Source organism: Hippoglossus stenolepis, chromosome 17 (assembly GCF_022539355.2).
Source record: "Hippoglossus stenolepis isolate QCI-W04-F060 chromosome 17, HSTE1.2, whole genome shotgun sequence".
NCBI classification, from domain to species: domain Eukaryota; kingdom Metazoa; phylum Chordata; class Actinopteri; order Pleuronectiformes; family Pleuronectidae; genus Hippoglossus; species Hippoglossus stenolepis.
The window spans coordinates 15,713,126-15,732,951 of record NC_061499.1 but is presented as its reverse complement, the minus strand read 5'-3'; the positions used below and the strand labels follow the sequence as shown (position 1 = coordinate 15,732,951).

The following is a 19,826-nucleotide window of genomic DNA, read 5'->3' as shown; positions in this document are numbered from 1 at the left end:
AAATGTCCTAATTTTGCTTAAAATGGCCCCCACAAAGATATTAAGGAATCCCCCTAAACACACACAAACAAGTGAGGGCTATAATATCAGGTAAGTGTGGTATGAGTCAGAGCTTGAATTCACCGTGCTATAATCCACTCAGCAAGCAGCACATATCCTCCAATATCCTCTGTGTTTGCTCACTTTGGCTCCTGTTAGTCCTGCTCTGGTTTCTCTGTCTGTTTCTACTGTGTTTGTCTTTCTCACTCTTTCTGCGCCTTTCTTTTCTCTCCTTTATGCCTCTCTTCCTCTCTCTTATTGGCTCGCCTTCTTTTTTCTATAAACCCAATCCAGCCAATTTATTTAGATGACTGTTTATAAAAGTACGCTGCCTGATACATTTAAAACCCCACAAATTAATGGTTTAGATACTGAAATTTGATTGACATTATTGTTTGACTTGTCATAATTGCCCTCGATGTTCATGACAATTTCTCAATTCTGGATTTAAAGCTTTTGCAAAATTTAAAAGTGTGTGTACCTCTTATACTGCACTTATACCTCTCTCTCTCTCTCTCTCTCTCTCTCTCTCTCTCTCTCTCTCTCTCTCTCTCTCTCTCTCTCTCTCTCTGCAATATGTATTTTTTGTCTCTCATTTCATTCACACATTCTTTCATTTTCAAGTCTTACTTCTGTCATGCACCGCTGCTGCACATGCCCAGTGAATCAATTAACAATGACACAAACATCAAGCATGAGACACACAGGCTGACAGTGAGTGAGTGAGTGAGTGAGAGAGACAGGAGGACAAAGGGTGGGGAGGGGGGCGAGGGAAAACACGCTTGTTTCACATGTGCACAGTTGAATGTGGGCTTGAACACTGCCATATTTCCCACAATCAACTTTTGTTTCAGGCTACTTGCTGCAGAAAATCAGGTCACACTTTATAAGAATGCACTATCACAGATCAAATGCAATTACACAACAACTGTGATGCACAGAAAGCGACGTCAGCAGTTGAACAAAAGATTGATTTCTAAATACATTTAAGTGTTACAGTCTAAGTAAACACACACATGATTTAAATGTTAGCCAACTGCGGGTTAGAGCTTACAATAGGGACTGGAAACAGGCAGGCCAAAGCAACCAATCAACACCTGTAGGAATCACTCACATTATATATTATTTGTTTAATTCATTTAAAATCCAAAGTGTACCCATGACTCGTCATGGTTTAATAGTAGTTATGTGCCAGACTATTTTTTGGTAGTGAGCAGAATATTGCTGCTCACTCTGTCTGGTGATGGAAATTTCATTAAATATAATGTGTTATTTAGTGAGCTTTAGAGGTGCTGACAGACAGAGCCATGCAGGCAGTTTTCCTCTGTCTTCAGTCATTATGCTAAGCTAAACTAACAGGCTGCTTATAAAGTATAAAATCCAATATATTGAAATATTTCTGTGAGTATATAATGCTTCATCACTGTCTCTCTGGATACAGAACACAACTACCTAAAGATGTCTGTGTGTGTTTATGAGTGGGAGACGATGCAGCGACTGTGATGGCAGAGGGTATATTTATGTTTGTGTTGTGGGTAACTATTCTTGTGTGTGTGTGTGTGTGTGTGCGTGTGTTTTGGGACAAATGTGCATGTGAAGGGCAGAGGGTATTCTGGTCTTAGCATGTGGTGGGGCATAGTTTATTTGTGAGTGTGTATGTGTGTGTGTTCCAGGTCGTCCGCAAAACATAAATCATTAAATTTCAAGGTTAAGTCTAGGTTCAGGTTGAGATGAGGTTAGGTTTAGGTTAAAGTTAAAGTTAGGTTTAGATTTTCTTGTGGATTAAGGTTGGAGTAAGTCTCCAGTAAATCAATGACAAGTCAATGTAATGTCTTTGGAAGTCATGGAGACACAACTCTGTGTGCGTGTGCGCACGTGCTGGGCAGTGAGTTGCCTTCCTGAAGACATCTGCTTCCAAGCTTCTTTAACATCTGATGTCCTTCAGTGTTCGAGGTTACAGTCTGGAGATGTTTTAAATGTGTGTGTGTGTGTGTGTGTGTGTGTGTGTGTGTGTGTGTGTGTGTGTGTGTGTGTGTGTGTAGGTATGTATTATGTAGTATATATAAGTGTGCTACCAATAAAATATAGCAGCCATTTGTTTCTACAGGGGTGGATTTATGGGAAACATATAAAAAAGTTTGTTTTCCTTCACTCCCAAGTGTTTCCATTCACAGTACGTTTGCCTTTAGGCCTGAAGTTGTACTGTATCTGCCTGTGAGATGTGTGAACATACTTTGTGTGTGTACATGTGTGTGTCACTGGTGAGCTTAGTGTAATCGCCGTCTAGGTCCGTCGCCATTCTTTAAATCTCACGAATCCCACAGTAAAACCTTGGAGGTCTCACTCTCCCTTTCTGTCTCTCTTCCCCTCTCTCTCACACACACACAAACACACACACACACTGAGCTCATGGGGCCTCTATCGTCATCCGTACCATCAGCAGCCTCCAGTGCTGCTCGTACTGTATGCCAAGACCAACACACAAAAAATAGACAGTCGCAAAATAACCAAGTTGTCCTCAGCAGTCTGGCCCACGCCGCCTGCCAACTTTTCCTTTTCACTTCACTTGACATGAGACTGAAGTCGTGCATTATTGTCCAAACTATATCAGCGTCTGACAGATTGATAGAGTATTTATTCTAAGTACAGATTAATGGACATGGCACTCCACAGATGTGTGCACACAAGAAGTAAATACCACCCAGCGGCTTTGCACATTGGTACTGAGACGAAATGCAAACTCTTACAGAGAAATATCACTTGCAAAAGGTCAACATTAAAGCATCGTGGAATTTTACAATGAGTTGTCTCAAAATAATGAAAACAAATATGCCATGTTTTTCCAAAGAAAAATTGGAAACTTGTGATACACATGAAATTACATTGCAAATGGCTGAAAATTGTCTCGTCCACTTGACTCGTTCTTCATTGACTGAATGTAAAGTCAGGGCAGCACAGACACACACACACACAGTGCACCGCCTGACCTGAACAGAGCTTCAACCCATGCAGTATCTAGTGTTGTTACACTATGCTTGATACCCAACACTCCTATATTTAGCGTGATACCAGTGCACTGAGGGAAAAGACTTCCTGGGATTAAACCAAGCACTCCAGTGTGCACCCCATATGACTGATTGGCCCAGACAGCCGCGTCGGGGCTTTTTTAGAGGGGTGCAATGAAATCCTCCAGAAACACGAGTCAGCAGTTATATCTGGGCTTAAATTCAGGACCACCAGCTGTGACCCGCCCCTTTCTCGCCTGGCACACAAACAGTTGCACCTTCCTGAATAATATTACCCTTGGTCGACCTCAGTCTGTTTTTATCCGTAAATATCCTGCGACCTAATAAAAATGAATGACACTAAAATGATCAAAGCACAGGGAATACAACACCATGAAAAGACAACGTGCTTCTTATTTCAGAAGACGGCCTCATAGATGTGATCTCTAGGTTAGCCTGAGTCAGCTAACCTTCCTGAATCACAACAGTCCCAGTGGGTCCACAGTCACACACTGTGGCAGGTCCACATTGACTGTGCAGCAGATTAAAGGTCTGTCATGACTCAGGGCAGCCAATATATTTAGCTATCGTCTATTCAAACTTAAAATAATGCTTTTGTGCATGTTGCGGAAAACCTGATTTCCACAAAGTAGACATTTTACAAATCATGCAGCCATAACTGAACAACTTACAATAACTGCAACCAATGCAAACACATACAATTTTGCACAAAGGCAGGTTAGCACAGGTATTTGCAGAGAACAAGCCCAGATAGCTTTGGGAATTTTAAAGCTACAGTACACAACTTAATGAAATTAGTTAGTGCTAGCATGAGAATCCCTCTTCCTGCTCTGTTACACTCTACTCAGCCCTTCACCGACATCCTTCAATGCACGATGTCTCAGCAATTGCACAAATTGTGGATTAGTCTTAAGCTTTTTTTCAACAGGTCAAAAAAAATTTCCGCAGCGACTAAAATCTTGCTCAACTCCTCAACTGGCAATGGAAAAGTAGTCAATCACCTTCTTTAGTGGGTTAACCTGCATTTAAAAAACCTGGCAATAGTGATGTTTTCCAACTGCTGGCTGCTAAGTGGCTTCACTTTTGGATCGACATCCATTAGCTCACACGTCTTTGTCCTTCTCTTCTCTCTTAGTATAGGGTGAGGCTTGCTCTAACACCTTTTGTTGGAATATATCTGAACTTCTGCCAGGATTTTTGATGAGTCTCCATCATATAAGTCTTTGACAGCACCTCACATTAAAATACAGCTGGTAAAAAGTTACATTCAGTAGCTTTAAGTATTCATATTTTTATAATAAAAAAATCGTTTTTAAACTCAGTCCTAGTGCTAGAACTAGGTACAGGTAATGCACCGCAGGTTTCTGACTTTCTTGGAGAGCAGCCTTATTGAAAAAAAAAAACAAGACTATGAGAGCATGTGGTTGAACCAGAACAGTAAAGTTCTAGACTAAAAGGCTCTGCAGAGCTGAGAGGAAATACAGAGTTGGGTGATAATTCTCTTTGGGTTTATACAAGTGACCACTTTGACTTACAAGTAGTCTCAGGTTCTGTTGTTAATTAAAAAATATTGATTGAAGCCCCTACACGGACATAGAGGCGTCATTGAATATGCTCATAAATTACTGGATTTGTCATTTTGTTGTCGTTTTTCCTTGTCTGCTACTTCTCATCTTAACACCAGTGCTCCTTTAACTAGGTCACCTTTGAGAAACATCTGCTGAGCTGGCTGCCTTTTGTTAAATCTGATAATTAAACACAGTAGTAGTAGATTTTAGCTGCCCTTTGTGAAGGCCAAATAAGTAGAATTAGACTATACACACTCAACTGGGGACTCCAAATTTGCACTTAGTAGTATACAGCAAAATACAGTGTATTTCTGAAGATAATTTCTGTGGATTAGACCCAATGTAGCCTGAGCTGGCCTGTGTGCTTTTCTGTTTGGAGATGTGTAGATGATGCAGTAAATGTTGAGGGATTAGTCAAAGCTGAAGGGTCACAGCACTAATCTCATTATGGCACGAGGAGGAGGAGGGATCTGACCACTCCTGAGCGACTTAGCAGGCAGCCTCAGCCCGGAGGGAATCCCTGTTTCACTACAGAACACACACACACACACACACACACACACACACACACACACACACACACACACACACACACACACACACACACACACACACACACACACACACACACACACACACACACACACAGTCACTTACACACGCACATGTGCTGTAATGCACATACAAGCTCTTCCAATGCAATTTTCCACTTCTGAAAAAAGTGGAGTGCAGAAAGTTTCTGGAGGGATTCATTCAAAATAGTGACAGAATGATAAACAAACAAAAGGTCTTTGGATGATATGATGACTCTGTCAAGTCCTCACTTGTGCTGTTGACTTTGTGTTAAAGCTGTGAGATTTCAAACTGATCTCCCATGTTTTATAGGTTTTATGTGTTGTTTAACATCATTAAAGGCAAATAGAAGAATTTGTATGTGAATACACTAATACACGTATACTACACACTAATAGATGCCGTTCCCCTAAATAGGCCTTTAAAAATGTTTTAATGTTTGTTTTAATGCACAGGTTGTTTGGGGCGCTGCTGCAGATTCTGCTGAGTGGAGTTATAAGAGCAACAAAGTTTCAGTATTTCATTTGACACAGTGGCAGTTTGAGGTGCAACTCTACTGTCCACCAGTTGCTTTCCTTTGTGTCTCCAGAGTAAAAAACACACACACTCATAATCATTCATCTTCCGCTGCAAGAGCAATAAATTAATACATTATTTCTTGATAATTGATCATTTTTTCTTAATTATTTACACTAAGCCTTGAGGGAACATAGAGAGAGCATTCTAACAAATGCAATGCTCTGCTATTATAACCAACAGTAGCGAGCCTGTAGATACTGAGTGTCCGTCACACTCCCTGGGAAATCTACGATAATGTCAAAAAGAAAAGAAAAGAGAAAGTAAAGAAATTCCAGAATCCGTCCCTTTGTCTGGATCTGTGCCAAAATTGTGTCCAGGTCCAATTCTTCCACCAAGTTTCGTGGGAATCTGTTCAGTAGTTTTTGCGTAAATCTGCTGACAAACAAACAAAACAAACAGGGTTGAGAACATAACCTGAGAGGTAATTAAAGCAGAAGGTTACCAACAGAAGTGACTACATCAAAAACAAGTGGAAACAAGTGTCTCCGCTGGCAGATTTTTCCCCTTACTTTAAGAAAATGAAGTTTTGAAGATGGAATAAGAGGCTCAACGACTCGTTAGGGCTGACACACTGCAGGGCATGTGAGGTCATGGTGAAAAAGTGTGGACGAGAACTGCGAGTCTTCCAAAACAAAACAGTAAAACTCCAAGCAAACCTATAAATGAAATGAGCCTTTCTGTCTTTCCTTCCTCAGTCTTCCTGCACTCAGCAAACACAGGCCCCGGCTCGCACATGGGCGCGTGCACGCGATCACATGCATGCACACTGTGTACGAGCACATGCACAAGCCACAATGACACATCCCAGTGAGTGTTTTAGCTTTTCTTGTGACAATAATAAAACTGAGTGCCAGGAAAAAAAAGGAGAATGACCAAAGACAGATTCCATCCCTCTCATCTCCTTCTTTTTCACTTTTTCTCACATCTGCTGCTCTGTCTCAGACCAGATGAAGACATCTAATTAAGATACGTTTATCTTCTTAGTTTGTGTTTCATTTTTATGTCAGTTCACCTCTGGAGAGATAATGGCTCTGAAGTAATTTTGTTATGCCAAGCTGTTTGGCCAAGAGGTTGAAGGTGAGAGTAGTTTGTTTGAATTATTTCCAGCCTGAATGCACCATCATTCCAGACATGCTGTGTTCAGACAGCTGGAGCTCTTTGTGCCAATGGGAAAATGGCTGATTGATTATTTAGCATGTCAAACTCTGTTTACGCATGAGCAGCAGGGCAATTAGTGACACGACTTTATTAGCAGCTATAAGGTGATTATGGAGTATTGTCATGACAACACTTCAGAAAAACATCTTAGAACTTAATTAACACTTAATATAAGTCTGAAAAAAACGCTCTTTGTACTTCGTATCAGGACATCAAAACTTTTTGATTCAAGAATAAATCGGCACAATATCTCCTCATACTGTGCATCATCTGTCTCCAGGTAGGACAGTATTTCAGTTACAGTGCCGCCAACATAGGCCAATGTCGCCATGCAGTTTCGAGATACATTTATTTTAAGTCTGTATTTCAGTACACTGAAATTAGACTATGTTATTATTAAATTGATATATCTGGTCTGCATTTTGTGATTGGCTCATATGTGTACACTCACCTCAAGTCTGTTTTAAATTATGTTATTTATATTTCATTTGGTGTGACCTACATGTCAACTTAAAGAAAAAAAGAAAACTTGTCCGTTGATGAGGTTTGTCCTTATTTTCTATAAAAAAGGACAAAAGGGTTATGTCACAATACATACAAAAACACATCAAACTTTTCTCAAAGATGGTTTCTGTCATTTTTAGGGAGTTCTTGTCACACTGTTTGTTCCAATGTTATTTTTCTTGCAAGTTTAGCTTGTTAGTTATTTGCTGTTATTAAATGGAATAAAATGTCATGGTTGACAGCTGAGACTGACTCCTGATTGGTTGAGCAGATTTTTATGTCAGACCTTGCAAATGTGGTTCCTTCTCCTATTAGATACTCCATAATTGAGGCAAGGTCACACATAACCAAATGTTGCGGGTCAAAGTTCACTGAAGTTGAACTCCACGAGAAGCCATGCTTCATCACAGGAAGCAAATTCACTCGGTCATGAATGGGAGGTGAAGGTTCGCCACTGCTACGTTTGTGTTTGTAGGACACTTTGTGTCCAGGCTATATTAGCTTCATTTCTGGGTAGTGGGTGGAAGTGGTGACACGTCCTCCATCTTTATCTACGCACAAGGCCATAGCCTTCACTTTCTCTACCCCGTTTCCTGTCTTTCTTTCACTGTATATTTAGCTAAGAGACTTAGGGCTATCTTCCATGAAACCAGTGGTACACCAGAATGAATCAAGCCAAGTTTAAGCCTTATCGCTGCCGCTGACATGCTCCTGACAGACAGCAGACATTTTGGTAAAGGTTACCTTGACAGCCCCACTCGTGGCCTGATGAAGAACACGGACATTACACATGGTCGTCTGGATGAACCATTGACACCCAAAGGCCAGATGAAGTGTTTCCTGCCTCAATAAGAGGCCACTTGACTTCCAGGGAAACTAAGAGTCAAAAGAACAAGGAAATCAATCTAAACAGGTTATTTGAAGAGTTAAAGCTGAGCCACAGTTCAGAGTCTGTCGTCATGTGTCAAATGAGATACTGGTAACAGTATGTTCAAGAAAGATAACACAAATATATCTCTAGCATTCGATGAGGGTTGAATGGACTTGCCCAAATGATTTCAGGGAAATGGATACAGTACGAAAGAGTTTTAGGTTGAACTGGGTTAAAAAGGTTAAATACCAACAATTTACATTGATGACATGGTACAGACATATTTTGACTTTATTTCCAACTTTCTCAGTTATCCCCTCTGACAGACAGATAACCGAAGATGCATGCTAATGAACAGGCCGTCTGATGGTTGTGTTGAGAATATTTCCAACCTTTCCTAATCTTTTTCATCTTTGTGTTGCCTCTTCGCACTTTTACAATTTAAACACGTTCAATCATTTGATTATCTCTACTGTAAACTAGCACAGTTGTATGTCATGAATTCTGACCTCGGGCGAAGGGTACTGCAGATAGAGACACAGACAGGCCTGTAATTCTTTCTTCTGTGTGTGGAATGATAATGATTTTGACCCTGGCCTTGGGTTAGCCTCGTCTAGCTTAGCGACGGTTACCGCTGTGCTCAACACAGAAGGACAGACTGGCTGGCCCTTGTCTGGGCCCACATCAGGGGGAGTGTGTTGTCCTGCCCTGCCCTCACTTTTGTACTCTTTTGACCAGCCACCTCCCTCTTGATGGACTGAACGATTTATGAACAACACGCAAACTCAGGATTTACACACACAGGTTCCTGAACCCCCCCCGCTGACACACAGTTGAAAGCACAACTGTTCTTATGTGCACAAATGGTCATTATGGACATTTTCAGCTTAATGCAGAGCACTTTGGAAAATTATTTCTGTTGATGTCTGCATCATTGCAGGGGTCTGCACATGTCAATATAAGTACTGTATTACAGGCTTATGCAAATATTTGTAAATCCTGGGGGTGCACAAAATGATTGAGACACTGGAGTGTAGAGTAAAATCCAGTACAACATAAATTGCACCCTGAAAATGATCAGTCTGATCTAAAACACAAATTTACAGGCTTTTTTTCTGTCAACCCATGTTTATAGAGACATAAACACACACTTTAAAAGACAAGAAAAGAAAGCTGTAGTGTGATATTACAGCATGAATGAAGTGATGGCGATAATATTAATATAACAACATAGTAAATAATACGAAGTACTATAAACACAACATTTAGTACCAAAGAAACTCTTTAAAGGGTGATGATACATTCCTACATTATTTTTAAGGTACTGTAGGAATGATGTGTTGTGTCCAAGGGTAGAAATAATGGGGCTAAATATCAGTGTGACGGAATAATCTGTTGGTCCCAATGGTTTCTGTGTTGTGACCTGAATACTTCACAGTTGAATTCCGGCCAGCAGCTCATTAACATTCCGATACAGCTCTAATCACTACTGTAACGTGCGTGCGTGCGTGCGTGCGTGCGTGCGTGCGTGTGAGAGAGAGAGAGAGAGAGAGAGAGAGAGAGAGAGAGAGAGAGAGAGAGAGAGAGAGAGAGAGAGAGACCTTGCACGTTTTGCTCTGTGAGTGAGGATGCGGCGAAAGCGTGTAATGAGGTGCCCACCTCAGGTGATCAGAGCCAAATGGTGTGACCGGCTCCATCGACGTGCAGCGTTGTTTCTCTAGCCGGCCGAAGTGTTGTGCAAACTTCTGCACAGCTGAGACTAATTTTATTACAAAGATTTATTGAAAATGAAACATATGAATACTGGAGAGAGGTGAAATATGTGCAGTGGAAATAGATTGTGCCCAAAACATTGCCTGATGTCAAGCGGAAACACTTTTGCATTACTTGTGTCATACTTTTACTACTGTCTGTTGAAGTATAGTCCCATAACAACGTCTGTGTCTCTGTTTGTCTCTACAGAAAGACTGTATAACTCCAATGGACGTGACTTAAGAAGAGCACTGTTCTCTCTGAAGCAAATTTTTCAGGTAACACACACATTTCACATGCAATTACAGTCAGTCCATTCTTCTGCAGTTGGTTATTGTGGCCACTGTGTGCTTCCATGATGACAGGGATCTCAATCAACGTGGCATCTCTCTCCTTGTGTATGTCTCTGTGTGTGCGTGTGTGCGTGTGTGCGTGTGTGTGTGTGTGAATCCTTATTTTAGGCTGAGACAAGTTAGTAAGCCACCGATGGCTTTTTCTGGGGCAAATAAACAAAAGCACGCAAATATGACAACACAGGGTTCTTAAATAAAGCAGTGATGTGAGAACTTTTAAACTGTTTACATTTTTTTGTCGACTAGCATTTATCACATCTCCTCCTTTTTACTCACTCACTCAGAGCAGCCAAACCAAATTTAGCAAATTGTTTTCACCCAAGTCTCATGTTTGTTTCCCTGTAAAAGCTCTTGAATGAACGTAAAGCCACACGGAGCTGTGTTGATTTGGGAGTGTACCCAGTGAACCTAAAGAGTCCTGCATCTGTTCAGACAACTTTCAGACAAAGTGTTTTCATCTTCCTCGTTTATTTTAGTATGAAGGGATGTTTTAAAAGAAAAACTGCGAAGTACACTGTTGTTGACATCTGGAGTGTGTATCAGACTGCTTCAGTGTGTTTGTTTGTGGGGGGTGTACCAATTTAAATCCTCATCATGCACATCACTGCCACCATGTGGTAAGAAATGAGAACCGGGTAATGAGCTGTGGGAGATGTTTGGTTTTGTGGTTTTGTGGTGTATGTAGTAACAGTTACTGTTTTAACTTATTACACTTGTCTAATGCTTCAGGATGACAAAGATCTGGTCCATGAGTTCGTGATGGCTGAAGGTCTCACGTGTCTCATCAAGGTGGGAGCAGAAGCTGACCAGAACTACCAGAACTACATATTAAGAGGTACAGTCTCTCTCTCTCTCTCTCTCTCTCTCTCTCTCTCTCTCTCCAATATATGTATGTTGTATAAAACCAATCAGAACACTGAACAATAATAAAACACAGCAGATTTAGTGAGTGCACAGTATGTTATTTACCAATAAGAACTATTAATACTAAAATACGTGATAGAATATACATATGAACTGGAAGGGCACTCAGAAGTGTGCATACCTCCACCAAAGCCAAATAGAGGCCTTAAATTCAATCAAACTGCACCAAAGTGCACATACTCATAGATATCAGTTCCCTAAATGTGCCTTATTTTATTCATTAAGATCCATGCATGATTCCCTGGGGAAAAGATGAAAATGCTCTGCCCCTTGCTCTGGATCTAGACCAAAAATGAAAGGGATTTTCCCCTGGCCAATACCACAACCTTCCATCAAGTGTCATGGAATTCTGTTCAGTTGGTTTTGTGTAATCTTGCTTACAAACACACATATGAACCAACAAACAAACAGACAGGGGTGAAAACATTACGTCCTTGACGGAGGTAATAAATATAGTTAAGAGAAACAAGGTAAATCTGATGGCTGCTGTAGATCCAGCAGGACGGTCTGATTCCTCCATGTTGTGGCAGTCAGGGACAAACTGTCCTGCTGACAGAGTCGTAATTCGTCCCAGTGCATTTTTGTGCTTTTTCAGTAATAAAACTGTGGATGTTTATTTGTAAATTTAGAAGTGCTGTTCCCACACAGAGCAGCTGTATCTCTGGGACAGTTCCTCCGTGATCTTCTCGCAAAGTCACTCCTCCTCCTCTCTTTCTCTTCTTTTCTCTCCCTCTCTCTGACTGACTGACACTCAGTCTTTGTCTTTCCCGACACTTCCTTCCTGTTTCTGTCTGTAATGAGCTCTGTGCTTCCGTGAGCTTTTTATTATGACACTGTGGTGTATTTAGCACATGTTTTGATTAAACAACCACACATCTGATCAGAACAGAAGTGGCTTATTTAGATCGCAGCGAACACAAGAGACCACAACAGTGTAGGCATTGTTGAGCTGCTGTCATTTAGCTCCTGCAGCTTTTTCATTTCTTACACGCATGCCTCCCATAATTTCCACCATCAGTAAATACACTTGAAGTTCCAAAGAGAAGGCCTTGCTTTCATTTTTCACATTTAAACCTACACACACATTCCTCCCCACACACCCATAGTTCCCCCTCTCCATGTGTCACAGATAATCATTTCATGAGTAGCGTAATTACAGAGTGTCTTTGTTTGCTGTTAATTGTGTAATGACTGGCTATCGGCAGCCATGTGATAAATCTTACAGAGGCAGCTCTGAGCAGTGAGCGGTGGTGTCAGAGGATCTGTGGTCCCCTGAACCCCTCACTGAAACTTGTTAACTCCCCCCACCAGTAAAAACACACTGTGGAGGAGGGCATTTACAGTTCTTTATTTATACAACAAGCCTTTTTGTCAGGTGAAAGAACCAAGCTGGCATAAGGTGATTGTGTGTTGATATGACACAAGCTTTCAAATATGCACCAATTTGTTGAAATGTGTGTGTGTAGATGTAAATCTAGAATAAGAAGCTGAAGTGAAGTAAGAGTCACATACAATAGGTAATTTCTTTGATTATTGTAAAAGTCTTTGAGATCCCACAGAGCATCATAGTCGTCGTTTAATACTTGCTTTACAGTTCCTTAATCAGAATGCCATATGGTCGAATAGCTTTCTCCACTGCTCGTTTCTCATCCTCCTCATCAAAGGAGAGATTGCATTTGAAGAAAGAACAAATTTCTTGCTGTGCACAATATAAAAGGGATGAGATATAAATGAGAGTATTTGGCAGTGAGACCCCCTTGTGAGTCATCAAGGTCGAAAGGGGGCGTGGTTACACATTAAGGTAAAAACTCTGAGGTTTGGTTTCTGTGGGAAATCTCTTATAACCCCAACAACATAACACAAAATGTACAACTCTTGATTGATACACAAGACACATGCTTTTTCATGCTAGGCACTTGCCCTGGTTCTGAATAGGGAAAGACTGGAATTAATATGAAAATATAAATACTAAGTGCAAAGGTCATTCAGCACAGTCACAGTGTAAATGAAATGAAGAAACAAATGTCAAGTACCAGATCATATAAAAGCAACACACACTTGCTTTTTTAACAGTCCCTGTTTATTTACTTGTTCTGCCTGTCTAACCATTTGTTTGTGTTGTTCTCTCAGCTCTGGGGCAGATCATGTTGTACGTAGACGGGATGAACGGTGTCATCAGTCACGCTGAGACAATCCAGTGGCTGTACACTCTCGTTGGTTCAAAGGTAAAAACACGCATGCATACTAAATCACCCTCGACTCCAGTTACACCCAAGCATTTGCGAGCACACGCACAGACACACGCAGGCTTTCAGCAGCCCATCCATTGTTTGGTGGTCGATATTTTTAGCTTCTGTGCACAGTAACACATAAACACAAACACATCTGCTACTGATTTGTATTCTGTGTCCTGACCTGAGGCTGGTGACTTTCCCCTGATTTTGTGGTACTGTGGTATTTGTACTGGAAGTATCAGTCTTAATTCCAGCGCCTAAAGCCTGTCGTTACTTTGTTTCCATTTATATATTTATTTATTTATTTAATGTGGACAAATTATAGAACATACAGTGAGTGTACGATGAAATACAACCTTCCGCACTTTCTTCAATAAAACAAAGTTGAAATATTATTCAAATAAATAATATTTTTGAATATATCAGGTCTATATGTAATCCTGGTCTGTGTCTGTGCCGTGTGATTGGTTGTCTAATCACTAAAATGGCACTCATTAGAGTGCACACCTTCACCAAGGCCCAACAGTCCCCTAAGTCAAGCTGCACCAAATTTCACACACTCATAGATATCAGTTCCCTGAATATGAGTGAAAGTTGTACAAAATAATTCTGGATCTGCCCCCTGATCCAGTACCGCACCAAACTTTAAAGTCTTCTTCCCTGACATATACCACATACTTCCGCCAAGAAATCTGTTATATATCTAAAATATATCATGATGTATGCACAGGGATCAAATATAGTGATAATTTAATATTGCCGCATCACCAATTCCATTGTGCAAATTTGCTTGTATTTCTGCTCTAGTTCCGTCTGGTGTTGAAAACATCCCTGAAGCTGTTGCTGGTGTTTGTGGAGTACTCTGAGTCCAACGCTCCGCTGCTGATAGAAGCCATCACCTCTGTGGATGCCAAGAGAGGTACAGAAAACTGTGAACTAATTGTTCATTATGATTTTTGCTTATCTCATGGCTTGGTTTTAGAGGAAGGTGTGTGTGGTTGAGCAGAAACAACACAACTCAACAATGTTTTAATCTGTGATCTCCAGGCTGCAAGCCGTGGTCCAATGCTATGGAGATCTTACAAGAGAAGGATGGAGTGGACACAGAGCTGCTGGTCTATGCCATGACCCTCGTCAATAAGGTATATATTCTATTTACTGAATGTTTATATAAGAACTGGATAGAAGATCATACACCTCTGTTATGACATCTGTGCTTTATAACATACAATTTCTTATTTGTACCAGAGTGTGTTAATTCTTTTATTATTGAGTCATTTTTTTGGGGGGGGGGGGGCGGCATGGTGTTACAGTGGTTAGCGTCACAGCAAGAATGTTCTTGGTTCGAATCCTGGTTCGGTCGGAGTGTTTTTGTGTAGAGTTTGCATCTTCTCCCTGTGTTTGTATAGTTATTATCTAGCTTCCTCCCACAGTCCAAACACATGCAGATTGGGAATTTGGGTAATTGAAGACTCTAGAGTTCTAAAGTCAGTAGGTGTTAATGTGAATATCTATATTTCTGCCCTGCGATACGCTAGGATCTTGTTTAGGATGTACCCTCCCTCTCGACCAAGGCCCCATTGACTCTCAAAAAGATAAGCGTTATAGATTATGGAGGGATTGAGTTCTAATGCTGCTTAAAAGAGGCTTTCTGCTACATCATCCCCAAAGTGCAAGCAAACAAACTAAATAAATAAAAACAAGATTAAAAAAACAAAAAATCTAAATCAAAAAAAGAATTTCACTAGAAACAGCCCATATGTCACTGAAAGTCTTCATCTTGTCCATCATTTTGTAGTATGCATGCCCTTTCAGTGGTCCTACCATCAGGCACAGGCTCCACACTGCAAGGGTTTTGAACCTGGTTCTATGGCCAAGTGTCTAACTTAGCAGAATCACATACACAAGTTCAACAAATGATGTATATTTTTCTGTTTTGCCACCATCCTTTAAAAAAATAGTAGGTCATATTCTGGAGTTTAGCCATCAAAAGGATATCAAACCTCAGTTACATCTTGACCTTTTTTTTTTGCAGACACTCTCATCGCTGCCAGACCAGGATTCATTCTATGATATGGTGGACGGTCTGGAGGAGCAGGGCATGGAGATAGTGTCCCAAAGACACCTGGGACGGAAAGGCACTGACCTGGACTTGGTTGAGCAACTCAACATCTATGAGGTTTGAGGCACATGCACATTCATGTTCAGTCATTGCAATCTGATAGAAGCCTTTTATTAAAGATCAGATTTCAGTTATTAAGGGCTGCTCACGTCCAGTGAACATGATGTGATGTGACTCTGTACAGTATTTATAGCACAGTTGCGTAATACTAAAATTCTGGGAAGCACCAGTCACCTCACACTCAATCAACATTCCCCCCAGATGACCCTACGGCACGAAGACGGTGACGACGACAGCCAGCCGCCACCAGCGGGACGCCGGGACCGCCGACGAGCCAGCCTTGAGGGTGGGGACAAAAAGCAAGGTCTGGAGAGGAGGCGGAGCCGCAGGGCCTCCCTTGGGCGATCGGGCCACGCCTCCCCGTGCAGCCCGGCATCCCCACAGAGAGCCGGCTTCCAGCCTTTTAGTGGACACAGAGCCGAGGACACAAGCGAGAGGTGAGAGAAGGGGGGAGATAGACGAGTGTCAGAAGTTAAAGGTTGTCACAACAGCAGAGGGAAGAAGGGGGTTGCTTTTCAGCAGGTATAGTGAGTGATTGTGATGCTGCTAACTCAGCTCAAGAGAGAAAGGCTGACTATCTCATACCTCCACTTTCCGCTCCAGGGCTCTGTCAGGTTGCCTTCCTTCCATGTAAGTTCAAAAGTCACTGAAAAAAAAACAGTCAGCTGTTGACCTCTGTGACCTCCTGTCTATATTTTCCTGCTCCTCACCTACATGCTGTAACAGCTATGTCACAGTGTGTCCCTTGGGACTTTAAGCACTTTGAGTGTTTTTTTTTGGTTCTCCAATGAATCACTGGTGCTCAACTAAACAAAATAAAACAGTTCCCAGTAGCCACACAAGCCTTTAAGGTTTCATGTGCATTAATAAACACAACAGGCTTATTTCAGTGCTATGTGTTAATGCACAAAAAGGAGAATTTGGAGCATCTGGTGCTGTTTTCACTCAGGTAAAGATTTCTTCTCTGTGTCCTCTCATTCACTGTCGAAGATCTTTCACTTCTGCTACATGCCTCCTCCTTCATCTTTAAGCTACAATGAAGTATCGGTGGAAAAAGGGAAATTTTTTTTAATCATTTTGAGATTTCAAGCATAAAGACGTTATATTACAAGAAAAAAGTTATAATTATCATAATCAAAGATAGCCTCACAGTCCTCCACTACCAAACATTTCCTCCTCCGCAAAGAGGCAATTTCCTCCAAGTCTATCTGGTTCTTTCTTCAAAATAGACATATTTTTATATTTATATATATATGCATTTATTTCTCGTAATATTGCGACTCTATTCGGAATATCTGCCTTTTCATTATATCTGACTTTATTTTGTAATATTACGACTTTCTTCTCATAAATTCACGACTTTTCTTGTAATATTAGGACTTTTGTTCTCGTAATATTGCAACTTAAAGGTCCAGTGTGTAAGATTTAGTTGAAAGTGGCAGAAACTGAACATAACATAATCCTAGTGATGTTTTCACTAGTGTTTAATCGCCTAAATTGAACAAATTGTTGATATCTTTACCCTAGAATGGTCCCTTTGTATTCAAATACTTTATATTTACATCGGGAACAGGTCCTCGCTACGCTATGTTTTTTACAGTAGCCCAAACTGGACAAACTAAACACCTTTTGTGTTTTTATGACAGGCTGCCACAGGTTTTCGTTAATGTTTGGAAGTGGAGGGTGAGGTGAGGGGTATTCAGCTGCAGCATGCAACTTCACCACTAGATGTCACTAAATTCTACACACTGAACCTTTAATTCTCGTAATTTACAACTTTTTTCTCATAATATAACAACTTAATCCCTGTAGATTTACAACACTATCCCCGTAATATTACAATATTTTACTTTTACGACTTTTCCTCGACATAAATGTTCCCTTTAAATGGCCTTAATACTTCGTCATACTCACATACTGGCAGGGTGTAACCTGACCAAAGCAGATTATGTACCCATGCCTCAGCCAGTGTTAAAGCAGTATGTGTGGGTACGTGTGTGTGTGCGTGCGTGTGTGTGTGCAAACCAGGGCACCTGTTTACCATAGAAATTAAGTACAAATGTGGGCAACTGTGAGAATTTGTTACCATGTGGCTTTTCGGATGACGTGAGTTGTTGAGACTATCCTGCTTCATATTATGCATGCACAGCCACAGAAAAACAAACACAGCCTTTACTGGCCATCCCCGTTCTTCACACACACATGGCTCCAGTCTTGTGGAACAATACCTGCAGCACACGGCAACTCGACTGCATCAAGGCTCATCTGGTATCACTAGACAACAGCGTTTGGCGACATTGATCTCAAGTCAGTTGTTCAGCCATTGTGTGCTCCCCTCAGTATTCCTCCTGCCTGTCGTCACATTCTGTCCTCGTGTGCATGTAAAACTAACTGGAGGCATGGAGTGTGTAATGAGAAACATTCAGCCACCCTTTCTCCTGATTCAGTTTTCTGTATTGGCTCCTCTTAATCCTTTTGTTTCTCTATCACTTTATCTCCATCTGATTGATGCCATGTCTCTGTCTTGTAGTCTTGGAACAAATGTTTGTGTGGTTTGGTATTGTGCAGCTGAAAACATTATTTCCACACACCAATCCTCTCATCTAACCCTCCATCTCTCCATTACGTTTGTTCCATCTCTTCAAAAGTGTGGTAGTTTCTACTTGCATGCCATTCTCATGTATCGCATCATCTTTCACTCCATCCTTCCTTTACATTTTCCACTCAACCATTCATCCATCCACCAACCGCCTCCACAGAGAGGAGGAGTGTGAGGAAGGAATAGAGGAGGAGGACGAAGAGAGTCCAGTGACAGAGTCTGACTCCGATGAGCAGGAGGGGGCTAATACAGTGTCTAATCAGACCACCCCCAGGTATTCTAGGACATGGTGGTAACATGGAAATGAAAAAAAATTCTGTAGTCTTCTTGTGTAACTCTGGGCTCTATATGTAGCGTCACTGTTGTCTGTTGTTTATCTGGTGGGTTTGATCTCCTTGTGATCAATGTACATAGGGGTATTTAAGTGCATTACTCTGCAGCCCTTAATCCTGTTAAAGGGCTTCTCAGTCATTTAAGCATTCATCCATGTATCATCTCAATCTATTCCTCTCTTCCTAGCCCAGCTAGACATCTTCCATCCATCATTCATAGAACAACCGTCCAGTCCATCACCATCACTTCCAGAAAGGGGAGTATAAAGGAGGAAGAGAAGAGGACTCAGATTGAACCACCTCAAGCATCCACCCTCCGCTCCCCCTCTCCTCCCGTTTCCGCCCCTCTTAGCCCCCCATCCCAGCCCTCCATTCTGTCCAGCCTGCTGGCCAGGAAGAGGTCTGTCGTCACCGTCCCGGCTACCAAAGAGGTCAGCCCGCCGTTGCGTGGCAGCTCTCGGCCCTCCCCCGACCGCCTGCCCTACCTGCCCCACTCGCCCTTCCACCTCTTCTCCTACGACCTTGACGAGGAGCAGTCACCACCGGCTCCGGTCAAACCCAGTGCGGAGTCACCCGAAACGCCATCTCCCAGGTCAGAGGGACAATGTTCAGAGCTCAGTGTCCCATGAGAAGCACTGACAACCTTTCTCTTACCTCTTTGACGTTGCACTTTTTCACTTTCCACTTCTGTTTCTGCACCAACTTGGATCTCTTCGCACCACTTGTGTTATTCATCACCTTCACTTCTCACCAGTTCCTTTCACTTCTTTGACTGCTCGGCTTCTCACCTTCAGTCTGTCTGTGCACTTCTTATTATCACTTTCGTATCTATTTCTTCTTAATTCTGCCACTGCGTTGATGTCCAGATGTCTCTTGATTTCTTCTCCTCTGTATCTGTATTTTCTTCCTTTCTTATAATTTTTTTTATAGAAAGTGGCATTTTTTCATTCTTATTTTCTCCATTCACTGTCCTCTTTAATAGGTGTACTGCACTGTTGAGTTGGGTATTTCTCATGCTGGATATACTTTTTTTTTATATTACCTACATGTCACCAATACACAGGGATACGGTGCCATGATGCTTAAAATACATGCAAAAATGCTTTCTTTGACACCTTTGCAACATATTAAT

General features: G+C 41.5%; 1 protein-coding gene across 4 annotated transcripts in view; it reads left to right on the top strand.

Annotated features, from left to right (window-relative positions):
* fhod3a (formin homology 2 domain containing 3a) overlaps positions 1 to 19,826 on the top strand; it is a 57,123-nt gene that overhangs the window by 19,734 nt on the left and 17,563 nt on the right. For 2 of the 4 annotated variants that reach the window (XM_035182996.2, XM_035182995.1), the window contains exons 4-13: positions 10,281 to 10,348; positions 11,153 to 11,258; positions 13,478 to 13,572; positions 14,389 to 14,500; positions 14,629 to 14,723; positions 15,617 to 15,760; positions 15,965 to 16,200; positions 16,367 to 16,393; positions 18,523 to 18,636; positions 18,882 to 19,286. In XM_035182996.2, coding sequence (XP_035038887.1) covers positions 10,281 to 10,348; positions 11,153 to 11,258; positions 13,478 to 13,572; positions 14,389 to 14,500; positions 14,629 to 14,723; positions 15,617 to 15,760; positions 15,965 to 16,200; positions 16,367 to 16,393; positions 18,523 to 18,636; positions 18,882 to 19,286 — 1,402 coding nt within the window. The remainder of the gene's footprint in view (positions 1 to 10,280; positions 10,349 to 11,152; positions 11,259 to 13,477; positions 13,573 to 14,388; positions 14,501 to 14,628; positions 14,724 to 15,616; positions 15,761 to 15,964; positions 16,201 to 16,366; positions 16,394 to 18,522; positions 18,637 to 18,881; positions 19,287 to 19,826) is intronic. The other 2 variants (XM_035182997.1, XM_035182998.2) reach the window with 2 other exon arrangements.